The 13,043-nt window shown below is 38.9% G+C and overlaps 3 protein-coding genes across 3 annotated transcripts; 2 read left to right on the forward strand and 1 right to left on the reverse strand.

Annotated features, from left to right (window-relative positions):
• The first annotated feature begins 89 nt into the window (after positions 1-89).
• On the forward strand, positions 90-9,504 carry Synj (synaptojanin). Its single transcript, XM_074093304.1, is given in 2 exon segments — positions 90-3,461; positions 3,464-9,504. Coding segments are annotated over 2 exon segments (3,291 nt in total). The 5' UTR covers positions 90-320; the 3' UTR covers positions 3,614-9,504.
• On the reverse strand, positions 9,366-10,636 carry LOC141431979 (uncharacterized). The gene is made up of 3 exons (XM_074093313.1): positions 10,447-10,636; positions 10,204-10,374; positions 9,366-9,582 (listed from the first exon to the last, which is right to left on the reverse strand). The coding sequence occupies exons 1-3, from the start codon at positions 10,519-10,521 to the stop codon at positions 9,445-9,447; spliced, it is 384 nt and encodes a 127-aa protein (XP_073949414.1). The 5' UTR covers positions 10,522-10,636; the 3' UTR covers positions 9,366-9,444.
• A 1,037-nt stretch (positions 10,637-11,673) lies between these two features.
• On the forward strand, positions 11,674-12,668 carry RpL40 (ribosomal protein L40). Its single transcript, XM_074093312.1, has 3 exons — positions 11,674-11,779; positions 12,031-12,263; positions 12,411-12,668. The coding sequence occupies exons 2-3, from the start codon at positions 12,038-12,040 to the stop codon at positions 12,572-12,574; spliced, it is 390 nt and encodes a 129-aa protein (XP_073949413.1). The 5' UTR covers positions 11,674-11,779; positions 12,031-12,037; the 3' UTR covers positions 12,575-12,668.
• Positions 12,669-13,043: the final 375 nt, after the last annotated feature.

Raw genomic sequence — 13,043 nt, forward strand, 5'->3', positions numbered from 1 at the left:
TCTGCCACAGGCTAAAAATACTAAATGTTTCTAAAACAGTGACGTTTTTTTCAGTATCTTAAACAGTTTTCCATTGAACAGTGACAGTTTGTCACTCAAAATTGAGTCAATATTCCGATAGATTCCGATTAGCAATCAAATCAAAGCTCCCCCAGTTCACTTTGGTACAGTTCAGTACGTTTCTTTCTAATCAGTCAGATTAAAATCACCGTAAATTGTGTAGTTGGCAGTGGGACGCTCCTAGCAAAATACTTGATTGAATGTAGTCAAGGGGGCGGATGGGTTTAGCGTGGCTGTAACTGACGAAAAATAACGCAGCCATGGCTATGTCTAAAGGGTTTAAAGTCTTGGAAAAATCATCTCCACCGAATCCTTACAGTATAATCTTGCAACACAGAAACAAAGATACTGCCCTGTTGTTTGAATCTCAGGCGGTGGTATCATTATCGCCTCAAGAGACTGACACACTTCGAAAAGCTTATCACAAAATCGCTGATGCATACGGTGTTCTGGGCGTTCTGCAACTGAACTCCGGCGACTCCTGCCTGCTGTACCTGGTGCTGGTCACCGGTTGCTGCTCTGTAGGTAAGGTTGGCGATATCGAAGTCTTCAAGATTACACAGACTCAATTTTTACCATTATTTTACCAGCCACAGGAGGACAAAGTTTATGAAGTGAGGAAACTGCTGAATTCTGGAACATTTTACTTTTCCTGGAATACAGGCAAATCAAATGATCACCTCTTTGATCTCACTCTTTGTAGTCAGCGTAAAAGTAAAGGTGTATCTGCTGACAACAGGTTCTTTTGGAACAGAACACTTTACATACATCTCATTAGATATGGAATAGATTGTGATGATTGGCTCACTAGAGCCATGTGTGGCTCAGTGGAGATACGAACTATCTATGTGGGCCATCGCCAAGCTAGGGCAGTCTTAATATCTCGTCTGAGCTGTGAGAGAGCTGGAACTCGATTTAATGTAAGGGGATGTAATGATGATGGTAATGTGGCCAACTTTGTAGAAACTGAACAAGCCATTTACATTGATGATTCTGTGGCTTCATACATTCAAACCAGAGGCTCAGTTCCTTTATTTTGGGAGCAGCCTGGCATCCAAGTTGGATCTCATAAAGTGAAGATGTCTAGGGGATATGATGCTTCTACCAGTGCTTGTGACAGACACTTTTCTTCACTGAAACGCACATATGGATCATTGATTGTAGTAAATCTCTTAGGGTCAAGTTTAATAGGAGGCAGCGAAGGGGAAGCTACATTAAGCAATGCATTTCAGAAACATCTTAATGATTCTGCCCACTCTGATGTTGTACAAATTATATTTGATTATCATCAAGAAGTCCGATCCTCATCAATTGAAGGTGCTTTAGGGAAATTTAAAAAGATAATAGATAAGTATTATGATGACATGGGAATTTTCAGTGCTAAAGGCAATGATATTTACAACATTCAGAAAGGTGTTATTCGCACCAATTGCCTGGATTGTCTTGACAGGACTAACTCAATACAGACATTTATTGGATTAGAAATGTTGGCTATACAAATGATGTTGTTGCAATGTATTGATAAAAAACAAAATGTGACTAGATTTGAAGAGGTCTTCAAGCAAATGTGGGTTAACAATGGTAATGAAATATCTAAAATCTACGCTGGCACTGGTGCCATCCAGGGAGGCTCTAAATTGATTGATGGAGCCAGGTCAGCTGCCCGCACCATACAAAACAACTTATTAGATAACTCTAAGCAGGAAGCTATTGATATTCTTTTACTGGGTTCTACTTTAAATTCGGAACTTGCTGATCGTACCCGAATTTTGTTACCTGCCAATTTATTGCACACCTCACCAGCTGTACTAAGAGAAATGTGTCGCCGAGCCAATGAATTCACACAACCATCATCAATAAGAATAACTATTGGGACATATAATGTAAATGGAGGTAAACATTTCCGTAGTCTGGCATACAAGGATGTGTCTTTAGCTGATTGGCTGTTGGATTGTCCTAATAATGCATTAGTAAACACTGTCCATGGGAAAGAGCATCCCTCAGATATATTTGCTATTGGCTTTGAAGAAATTGTAGATCTTAATGCAAGTAACATAATGGCTGCAAGTTCAGATAATGCAAGGGCTTGGAGTGAAGAATTGGAAAAGGTGTTATGTAGGGATGCACCTTATACTCTACTATCATCTCATCAATTGGTAGGAGTGTGTCTTTTTGTATTTGCAAGAAAAGATTTAATCCCTCATATAAGAGACGTTGCACTGGACTCTGTTAAAACTGGCCTTGGAGGTGCAACTGGCAATAAAGGAGCAGTAGCTATAAGATTAGTCATCTACGGAACATCCGTTTGTTTTGTTTGTGCGCACTTCGCGGCTGGTCAGTCCCAGGTCACCGAACGGAATGCGGATTACACAGAAATATCTAGAAAAGTGGTTTTTCCAATGGGGCGATCTCTATATTCCCATGATTACGTATTTTGGTGCGGAGATTTTAACTACCGCATCGATTTGGATAAGGATGAAGTAAGATTACTTGTGTCACAAAATAATCTGCAACGCCTTTTAGAAAACGACCAGCTTATGAAACAAAAATCACAACATTTAGTTTTCAAGAACTGTTTTGAGGGTGATATCACTTTTCCGCCGACATATAAATATGACCTTTTCAGCGATGACTATGATACTAGCGAAAAGTGCCGCGCGCCAGCTTGGACCGACCGCATCCTGTGGCGAAGCAGGAAACATACGATCGACCCGGAAGGAACATCAGAAGTAGCCGCCGGCAAGTTACTGCACTACGGTCGCGCGGAATTAAAACAAAGCGATCATCGACCGGTGATAGCTATTCTAGAAGTAGAAGTTTTGCAAGTCAGCTACACGAAATGCATGGAAGTGTTTTATGAAGTTGTAAAAGATCTGGGGCCTCCTGATGCTACAATCATTGTACAACCATATGACGAGATTAACAGCGAGGAGTCTGTATTCGACGACAACGTGATGGCAGCTGTTCTGCAAGAGCTTGCTACTATAGGCGAGGTTACACTCGTGCGTTTCGTTGATGACCAATCATTGAGTATAACTTTCCGAGACGGTCAAAATGCGCTAGCAGCTGCGCAAAAAGAGTATCTAACCGTCTGCTCAATTCCTTTGCGAATCACTTTAAAGTCGCCCGATTGGGTAGAAATAGTTCGGTCAGAATTGAGTCTTTGTACGAACAATACGCTTCCCCTGAACGGGGATGTTCAAGCGGACAGGCCTTTGAGATCTGCACCGCCGACGCCTCGTCGTCAGCAGCCGAGCAGGCCGCCAGCCCCGTCCCCGACGCCGCTGGTGCCCTCGCGCGCGCCCGCCGCGTCAGCGAGCCCCGCCCGTCCTCCGCCGCCGCGGCCGGCCCCGCTGACGCCAGCGGCTGACAGCAAGCCTGTGCCGCCGCCCCAGGTATCCTCTCCCCGGCGGACAGCGTGCCCCCGCCGTCATGCTCGCCTCCGCCGCCGCCGGGCAGCAGCACGCCGCCGGTCGCCGGCCCGCCACCCCCGGTGCCTGCGCGCCAGGGAGCCCCACCCCCGCTGCCGGCACGTCCCAGACCAGCTACGTAAGAACGCATACGACTGTTTTTTTTAGTATTTTTAATATCTAACTTGAACAAATCATGTATAATATAATGGTTTAAATGTTTCGTAGACAGTTCCTTCGGTTTTGCTTATTAGCATTATTGTTATTTATTGCATAGATTACATTATAAATACTTTGTTAGAGGAATTAAACTATTCCAGGCAAAATGATGGTTTAGAGATAATAATTTCAATTATAATATAGAATAGTTTACAAGCAAACTTTAGACGTAGAGTACGATAAAATGTTGTACCAGACCACACATTTAGTAGAAATATCAATCCGTCTATTTTCAGCGCCCTTTTTCCTATTATGGATATTGCAGTCACAATTACGGATAAATCGAGGACAAATTTACTTAGATTTCAACAACATTTGTTAATTTAAGGTTTATTTGGAAATGTTTGTATGCGATATAGTCCACATTAATTTTGCTAGCAGCTGAATTGTTGTTTGGTGTTATAGGTAACGATATTTTGTTACAAATGCGTATGTTCTATGTTATGTGGCATGTGGAATTTCAACTTACCGTTGCGCTGTAACCTTACGTATGGTGATCGCGTAATTTACTTGTAGCCTTTGAAACGCATAACTCTTCTCTATTTGTATTTGCCGCGACAAACGAATGGTAGAGTAGAATACAAAGTTTTTTTTGTTTTAGTTACGTATTTAGGTACTTACGTACGTACGCACGTTCTTCTTGCACCTTTTGATGAGGCGTGCTGAATTCTTTAAAAGAAATGTCTTAATACATTAGCTATAGAGAAGGTTACTTGTGACCGCGAAAATAATCGGCTGCAAATGCCAGTGCTTTAACAACTTATGGTAGGTGACTTCTGAAATACATATCTATATCACCAAAGCAAAGGATAGCTTTTATGCTCAGAAATTAAATCTTGTTAATACGTATTCGTGACAATGACAAACCAGAGGTACCTGCACACTACTTAGTATTTAATTTATTGCAGATATAAAGCCACATACAAATTAACGCACGTAAAAAGAGCTCTTGGCGATGGCGGTATACTTGCGCAGTGAGCGCGAAATACGGACCATTTTGGCGGCGGAGCAGTGGGGGACGCGGGAGGGGGCGTAGGAGCGCGCGCGCAGCCGTCACGCCAGTGGCCTGTTAGTTGACAGATGCGAAAATTTATTCCCTCCACTAGCCACCCAGAGCCCTTTTTACGTGCGTCGACTTGTATATTATATCTACGAGTACCTAGCTAGATGTTATACATACATAGTATCTATATCCAGTAATTATCGTATTCACGGTGTAACCATACTTGTGCGATTCACTATGGATTTACTGCTTCTGTAACCAGATCATGTGACATGTCTATAGGTATGATAAAGAACTGTTCACATCGCGAAGTAGGTAGTATATTTATTCATCATAATTATCTATCTGTCACTTTTTCCAAACTTTTTACAATTTTTACGTACGTCGGGAGGCCCCGTGACCCGGGAGCCCCGTATAATTGATACGGCAGATCAGATACGGTGGTAGCTACGCCCCTGCTTGTATTACCAGATGAAAAAAAAACATTACAATGTAATTAATTTAGTTTTTTTTCTTTCATTTTTAATTTGTCGTTCAACTTACGGGACAACCTGTATAGTATCCTATTATGTAATAATTTATTTAATTATTTTATTCACATTAATTCGGGCTTTAGATTAATAAGATAAATTGAGAAGCCATGAACCGTTACCTCGCTTCGTGGTAGCTAATACGAACGGCAGTAGTTCAGGAACTCTGCTATTGCCTATGATTAGGAACGAAAAAAAACAGACATGTCGCGCGCGTGAAAAATAATATGACAACTGTTTTAATGAATTTGTCTCCACTCCACCCAGCCTTGTGAACAGTTCATGTGTGTAGTTATCAGTGTTATTAGCTTTTTTATGTCCATGTAACATAATATTTATAATAACAATATAATACATAGATACGCCGCCATGGTTTCAGACTTTAAACTATATTTTATTTTATCACAATGATTTATGAAAATGATCTCACAATTTTCTCTGTGGTTTATGAGTTTGAAATAATACTAAAGTATGATTCAAATTATATTAAAATAAAGTGTTAATGTTAGCTGGTTTTGAAGTTTATCACATCATCATGAAAATTGTTTAACTTAACTACATAGATATTTATTGTAAATAGACTGCTAAAATCATTACTCTTCCTTTGACTTTGCCGTAGTCGAGTAATAAAATCATTACTCTTCCTTTGGCTTTGCCGTAGTCGAGTAAAAATAGAAATGAATCAGAATTAAGTATGTGAAATAAATCTATTGGCAAACCTATTATTATAAATGATTGGATAATATCGGTACTTTAAATACTTGCCTAAAGGTTTGTTAAAAGTTAAATTTATTTCACATGATTATTTCGAAGTAACTTATTTTTAGTTTAAGGTACTTACCTAATAAAAAACAACTGTTTGTTTACTTTGTCAATTAATTATTATAAATATATAAAGTATCCGCAATTAAGTTACCTACTTCAGGTAGGTAATTTTGAATTGAAAAATTCTAAGAACAGAAGTATATAGGGTGCCCTTAAGTATGTAAACATGACAAGACTCCGTGTCAAAGACGTCATCTCAGAGCGTGCGTCTTCGTTCACAATTAGGACTTGTCTGCTCTGTTATGTTTGTTTTGTTGGTGACGGTACTTATTTATTTTAATGAGATAATGAGATTACCTATCCATTTCTTTACTGTTATGTTATTCTATTATTTAAAATGATAATGACCATCAAGTTAAAAGCGCATATATAGTTGATTTAATGTTTACTTCCTGCTCAACTCACCAGCAACACAAATAGTCTTCATAAGTACAATTCACAAGAGCTGGCAAGAATGATTTAAATGAGTGAATGATAAGATAATGTATAATGTGTGCATCAAAATCGAAAAAAAAAGTTGGTATAAAAATTGATAATTAAACTTTTAACCGCCAATACGTTTTCATTCGTACGTGCCCGTATCGCCACCTACACCGAAACTATATGAAATTTTGTCTTAATTATAAGACTGCGGCGAAATGAGCTGGATAATTTTTGTCTTATAATTCAGACAATGGCGGTTAAAGGGTTAAGAAGTAGGTACCTATTATGTTCTTGTTTACAAAATATTAGGAGGCCCCTGTATAATAAGAACGGAACTCAGTGATGTGATATTACATATCTACTCTCGTTCTATTCATTCGTGCCAGCTCTTGTGAATCAACCCATATACATTAATATAGGTAATTTGTCTTGTCTGTTCGAATTGCAGTAATCGAGATTATTTCATCTTATAGCACTGCTTAATGCCCGCCTTCCACTCCACTAAATAACCCTCCTTCGGGCAGTCGGGTAAAAAGGGTAATGAATGAGCGTAAACGGGGGTTACGGACTGAGCGTATCAGACTACCGGAGGAGCAACAAGCTTACGACTCTTATTTAGTTACCTAGCACATCTAAGTATGCAGCGGGCTACTATGAAAAGCGAAAATCGAAGTTCGCATCGTACCGTCCCTTTCAATTTCGTATTAATTAATATATAAGCGTCAGCGGGACGGCAAGACACAAAGTTCGAATTTTGCAGTACGTAACGTAGTAATAGGGTCTGTTCGCCATTGACGCCGGAAGCGGAGCGGTGCGGCGCGGCGCCGGTTAGCCGGTTGTAATATTCTAGCTAACGTAAAAGAGGGCACACATAATACCGCGCCACGCTTATTTCCCGCGCGGTATTCTGTGTGCCCTCTTTCATGTTCGCTCGAATATTACAACCGGTACCGCCTCCGCATCGCCCCGCCTCCGCTCTCTGTTTCTTCCTAGCTACGTATAAACGGACTTTGTACGGAATCTGCTCCGCTTGCAGTGGAAGGTGAGCATTAATTATGCCAAACAATATATTTATTAATTGTTTTATGAACCCCTATTTTAGTATGTTTTGTTAAAAATAAGTACATACGTCGTAGTTTAAGTTAATTCCGAGGTTTAATTGATCAAATAGGCTGTGCTCTGCGTGCATTTCCATTTCCCTGAATTTAAAATGACCGGGCTAGGCTAGCTACAACTGCGCTTATGAAAACTTTAAACCTACGAGGCTGTACTCGCGTAGCTTAGTATAGGCCACTCTGTTATGTTATACTATACTATGTGGCGACTCCACTCCATGAGAAGTCAGGTTTTTACAAGCTTTTATTTAGTTTCACCTGTCCCGTTGTCTGTCTGTAATCAAATCTTGCAAGTTAAATTTGACTAACTTTTAGTAGTCAGATTGACTTGAAATTTGGAATAGGTAGGTACTTATGTAAATTGCGTGACAATACATAATCTAGTAGTGACATCCTGGTAGTCCGGCCAGGTTTATCTCCGCAGGACGCAACTCTTCAACGGTTAATATCCTTGACTTGAAATTTGGTATGCAAATGTAGTTTAAATGGCAATGCAAGTAAAGTTGACAAAAAGTACAGTCAGCAAAAAACGCATGTATTAAAAATGTCATTTTTATCAAAAACTTGTTTTACCGACGAAAAAACGGAGGAGGTGCTCAAGTCGACGGACGCGATATATATTTTTTATGGATGATAACATAACATAACGCATAACTTTTTACAGAGTAGTCTGATTTTGATAAGTAATTCTTTTTTTATTGGAAAAGGGTAGGTATATACCCAGAAGTTGGTCCCATATAGGTAAATTTGTTAAAAAATCATTCATTTGTTAACAAAACAGGGGATGATTCAGTCACTGATTGTTATGTCTGGGGCCCTAGTGAAAAAGGGGTTAATTCTGCAGAAGTTGAACAGCTGATTTCGACTTAAACCCCACACAACCCCCTTTACACATAAAATAGAAAAGAGCCGTGTAGTTTTTGCATACTTAACCCCTTTTTCACTAGGGTCCCAGATGTATGACCACGCATAAAACATAATAAAATCGAGCGCCCCCTCCCCCTCTAAAAGCTACTGTTGATTTGAAATAATTAATAATGATAATATGCCAAATTACAAGGAAAATTAGGTATAACGGCAAAGTTTGCTTGAGAATTATTAGTACCTAGGTAGTTTAAGAGTAAATAGCAGTCTAAAGTATAAAATATACCTAAATTTGGAAGATTCCGTACAAAATGCTTAGAAAATTATTAGGTACTTGATTTTTTCGTAACGGCTACGGAACCCTATCTCGGGCGTGTCCGACACGCTCTTGTTTATTGTTATGTTGGTCTACCTACACTGAACTAAATTTATTTTTTTACTTTTATACACTGTTTTGTTGCCATTTATTTAGTTATTTCGAGACATTTTTATTAAGTTTTATTTTTCTAGAAAGTTGTTTAAAAAAAGATCCTAAACCGTAGTAGGTATACCTATGTACATCCATTCATTCCCATATATCTCTTCACATACAGAAAAAACATTTAGTTGTATATTTTCATGAAAGATTTCTTTTCAGAAATATTTTTTTCATATACAATATATGTATAGATTCATTTCATACAGTAAAAAACAAAACACAAAATGTAAATCAGACTTCTGTTTATTGATGAGTGCTTTATTATAATGTTACTTATAGAAAAACGAATTATTCAGCAATATTAGCCAGCATAGGTAAATGTTCTGTTAAATGTATATTATGTGAAATATAGAACTGTTCAAATAATAAATAGTTTTATTTCCTTTTAGGTAACATATAGAATTTCATTTAATAATATGAAGTTAAATAAAACAATGATTGTGATTATATTTCCTTTATTTGAAATCTATATAACACAGGCAACTAATACATAATGTATATTTAAATAATAATTGGTTTAGTCCTTTTTGACAGCGTGGATGTAGATGGTGTGTCCAAAGCCAACAATGCCCAGCATGCAGAGAGCCACGGTCAAGCGGTATAGAATACCATCCAGGGGGCCCCCCTTCAGGAAGACGGGCAAATCATTGTCTTTCTGTAAAAAAAAAAGAAAATTTTTACCAACAAATACTTTATTTGTCCAAGCAAGTTGGATGCTATAATGATTCACCACAGACTCCAACTAAAGAATCTATGATATATAGACATATCCTAACTATTTATTATCAAACAGGATGTCCATTTAATTTTTTATATATATAATAGCAGGTGGTAGGTCCTTGTGCAAGGTCCGCCTGGATTGCTATTACCATCTCGCTCGCTAATCCTGCTGTGAAGCAGCAGTGCAGTTGTGTTTTGGTGTGGAGAGTAAGACAGCCAGTGAAATTACTGGTACTTGAGGTATCCCATCTTAGGCCTCTAGGTTGGCAACACATTTGCAATACCTACCCCTGGTGTTGCAGATATTTATGGGCAGTGGTGATCTCTTACCATCAGGAGACCCACTTGCTTGTTTGCCATCAAGTCAAATAAAAAGAATGTGATGCGATCCTGTAGCTCTGTAATAAAGATTGACTGGAATCATTGTCAATCAGGTATGCGGTTGTAGGAACCAATTATTGACAAACATTTAGGTTATCTCAAATCAAACTATTTTTGTGCTTTAGGATAACTTTTGTTCCATGCTAGCTAGGCAGCACAGTTAGTCTAATAATACCTGGAATTGCGCCTGTTGGGTGCGAATGTTCTCCGGAACCTGAGGGTACGGAATGTTGGTACCAGGGACCAGACGCCTCTTGCCTGGAGCCGGACACGCCTCAGCCACCGACGACAGATGGGCCGTGTTGTAAACAACTGGGACCTCCACTCGTTGCAAGGCGATTGGTGCCTAAAATAAAAATCACTTTTCCTAAGTGGACACATGAAAACCAAATCGAACCTATAAGATAATGTTACTTACAACCGGAAATAGTGGGCTCTGCAAGTGTGAGGCAGCAACTAGCCTGCCAGTAGCTCTGCTTAGTTGGTGATACATTTTTCCACGGAATTATTTTATGCACAGTGCCCGTCGATGAAAAGATTTTCTTCGATCGAAGAAGTATTACGAAACAAGTAGTTATCACAGACGGCACAGTCAGTGTTGCAAATTAAACCTTTAACCTTTTCATGAATGACAGTTTGAGTTGATTATCTATCAATTTACACTCTATGGTTCAAAAAATATAGTGCATATTATAAAGTCATCAAATTTTACCAATAAACAGTGAGCAAGAAAATATCGTAGCTAGCATCTACTTGACTATTTTCTTTTGTTTTTTTCTTGTGGCAACTCTGCTAATTCTAATTTGTTTTTTAAGTAGCCTGTCCCACTACTGGGCAAAAGCCTCCCCTCTTGACCTCCACAACTCTCGTTCTAACGCAATGTCAGGCCAGTCGTAGTCTTTGGGCCAGTCCTTTGCGTACGTGTCCAGATCGTCTCGCCATCTCCTTCTCGGTCTGCCTCGATGTCGCTGGCCGTTCTCCGGCACCCACCAAGTAACTGTGCGAGCCCACCTTTGTGGGTGCATGCGACAGCCGTGTCCAGCCCAGTCCCATTTTAGTTAATTCTACTACGAAGTGCAAAATTGGAACTGCAGGGCTACTACGAAACTCGAAGTTTGTATCGTACCGTCCCTCTCGCTCTCGTATTAAATAGTATAAGTGGCAGAGGGAGCGCACGATTTTCGAGTTTCGTAGTAGCCCTGCTGATGTGTCTTGCCGTGATGCCGTCCCGCTGCAGACGCTTATAATTTTACTATTATTGAAACGACAGTGAGAGGGACAGTACGATACGAACTTCGATTTTCGTATTTCCTGATAACTATTTTCTTCAAATCAACTGAAATTAGTAATAAGCCATCAGGTTATTCTCAGAGGAAGTAAACACTATAGCAGTATAGCACACTAACATAACAGTATAGGTATGTTGTTGTTGTTTCTTTAAAAAAATATGGCTCTATCCATTGGAGGAAAATTTTGCCAGTGTCTAGTAGTTTTTGCCGTTGTACGGTAAAAAAATTGTAGAAAATCAGTATAGGTATATATATGAGGTTATTCCGTATTGATTTTTAATTTACTGTCAATGTCAAGATAAGTTTTCTATTTGAGGTGGTGTGAAAACCGTGCAATTTAATTTATTGCTAAATCTACAAAAATAATAGATATATTTTTCACTGGCAAGTTGTTAACTGACGCCATATTTTCCTCTACCTACAATTTGACAGTTCTTTTCTTGAGCACGTTGGAAGGAAAAGGTGAGTGGTTATGTTAAAAAAATATGATTTTAGCCGATAATTATGATATAGATAGTTACTTCTGTGGTTACAGCACCTGATAATGTACTGAACAAACTCGCCACTCAGACAATAGTTTGTGATGTTCGATATTTGAAATTCCGCGTGGCGTTGTCAATTTGACTATTACGATTTTCTTTTGTTTTCGGTCTTCATTTCGAGAACCGACATCCATCATAAATTACTCAATGTTTGTACAATAACACTTCCAGATCCACAATGCAGATCTTCGTAAAAACCCTCACGGGGAAGACTATCACCCTTGAGGTGGAGGCTTCAGACACCATCGAAAATGTGAAAGCCAAGATTCAGGACAAGGAAGGCATCCCTCCTGACCAGCAGCGACTGATCTTTGCCGGCAAGCAACTGGAAGATGGCCGTACTTTGTCTGATTATAACATTCAGAAGGAATCTACTCTCCATTTGGTGCTCAGGCTTAGAGGAGGTAAGAAAATTTTATCTTTTACCAGTTAACCCTAGATATGGTAAGAACATTAATAAGTATTAAAAAATAGTAAACTAGCCAATGTTATTTTGTGTATTGAGTTGAAATTTGAGTAGTGATAATCCATACTGTATTTTTGGCCATCAGGTACCATTGAGCCCTCCCTCAGGATTTTGGCTATGAAGTACAACTGCGACAAGATGATCTGCCGCAAGTGCTATGCCCGCCTCCATCCCCGTGCAACCAACTGCCGCAAAACCAAGTGTGGCCACACTAACAACCTCCGCCCCAAGAAGAAGTTGAAGGATTAAGTTAATATTCATAAGTTTCTGCATTTTCCACCTGCAGATTACATAAAAACTGTAAACATGCAACTAAAATTAATTAAAGTTTAACAGCTTACAACCTTTTTCATTTTATTACAATTTAGTCACATAGTCAGTCGGATCATAAATATTATGCACCCATTGTGTCAAATTGTATAAACGCAACCTTATGTAAATGGTATAAAGCAATAGATATTTTTGGCTTTAAGGGTTACATAGCAGTTGGATAGTCGATCTGTACTGGCCAAACCACATTGATTGACTAACACACTGCCTTAGTCTGGAGTATAACATTCAACAATGCTTTAGCAAATGAACCTACAAGTTATCATGCCAGATTGTAGAATAAAAAATGGTAAATGTTCAAAAAACATCAATTTAGAAATTCTGAACTTTTTAATTGTAAGCTCGATCGGAATCGAGATCTGTATTGCCCATACAATAGGTACAAACA

The sequence above is a fragment of the Choristoneura fumiferana genome, chromosome 10 (assembly GCF_025370935.1).
Source record: "Choristoneura fumiferana chromosome 10, NRCan_CFum_1, whole genome shotgun sequence".
NCBI classification, from domain to species: Eukaryota; Metazoa; Arthropoda; class Insecta; order Lepidoptera; family Tortricidae; genus Choristoneura; species Choristoneura fumiferana.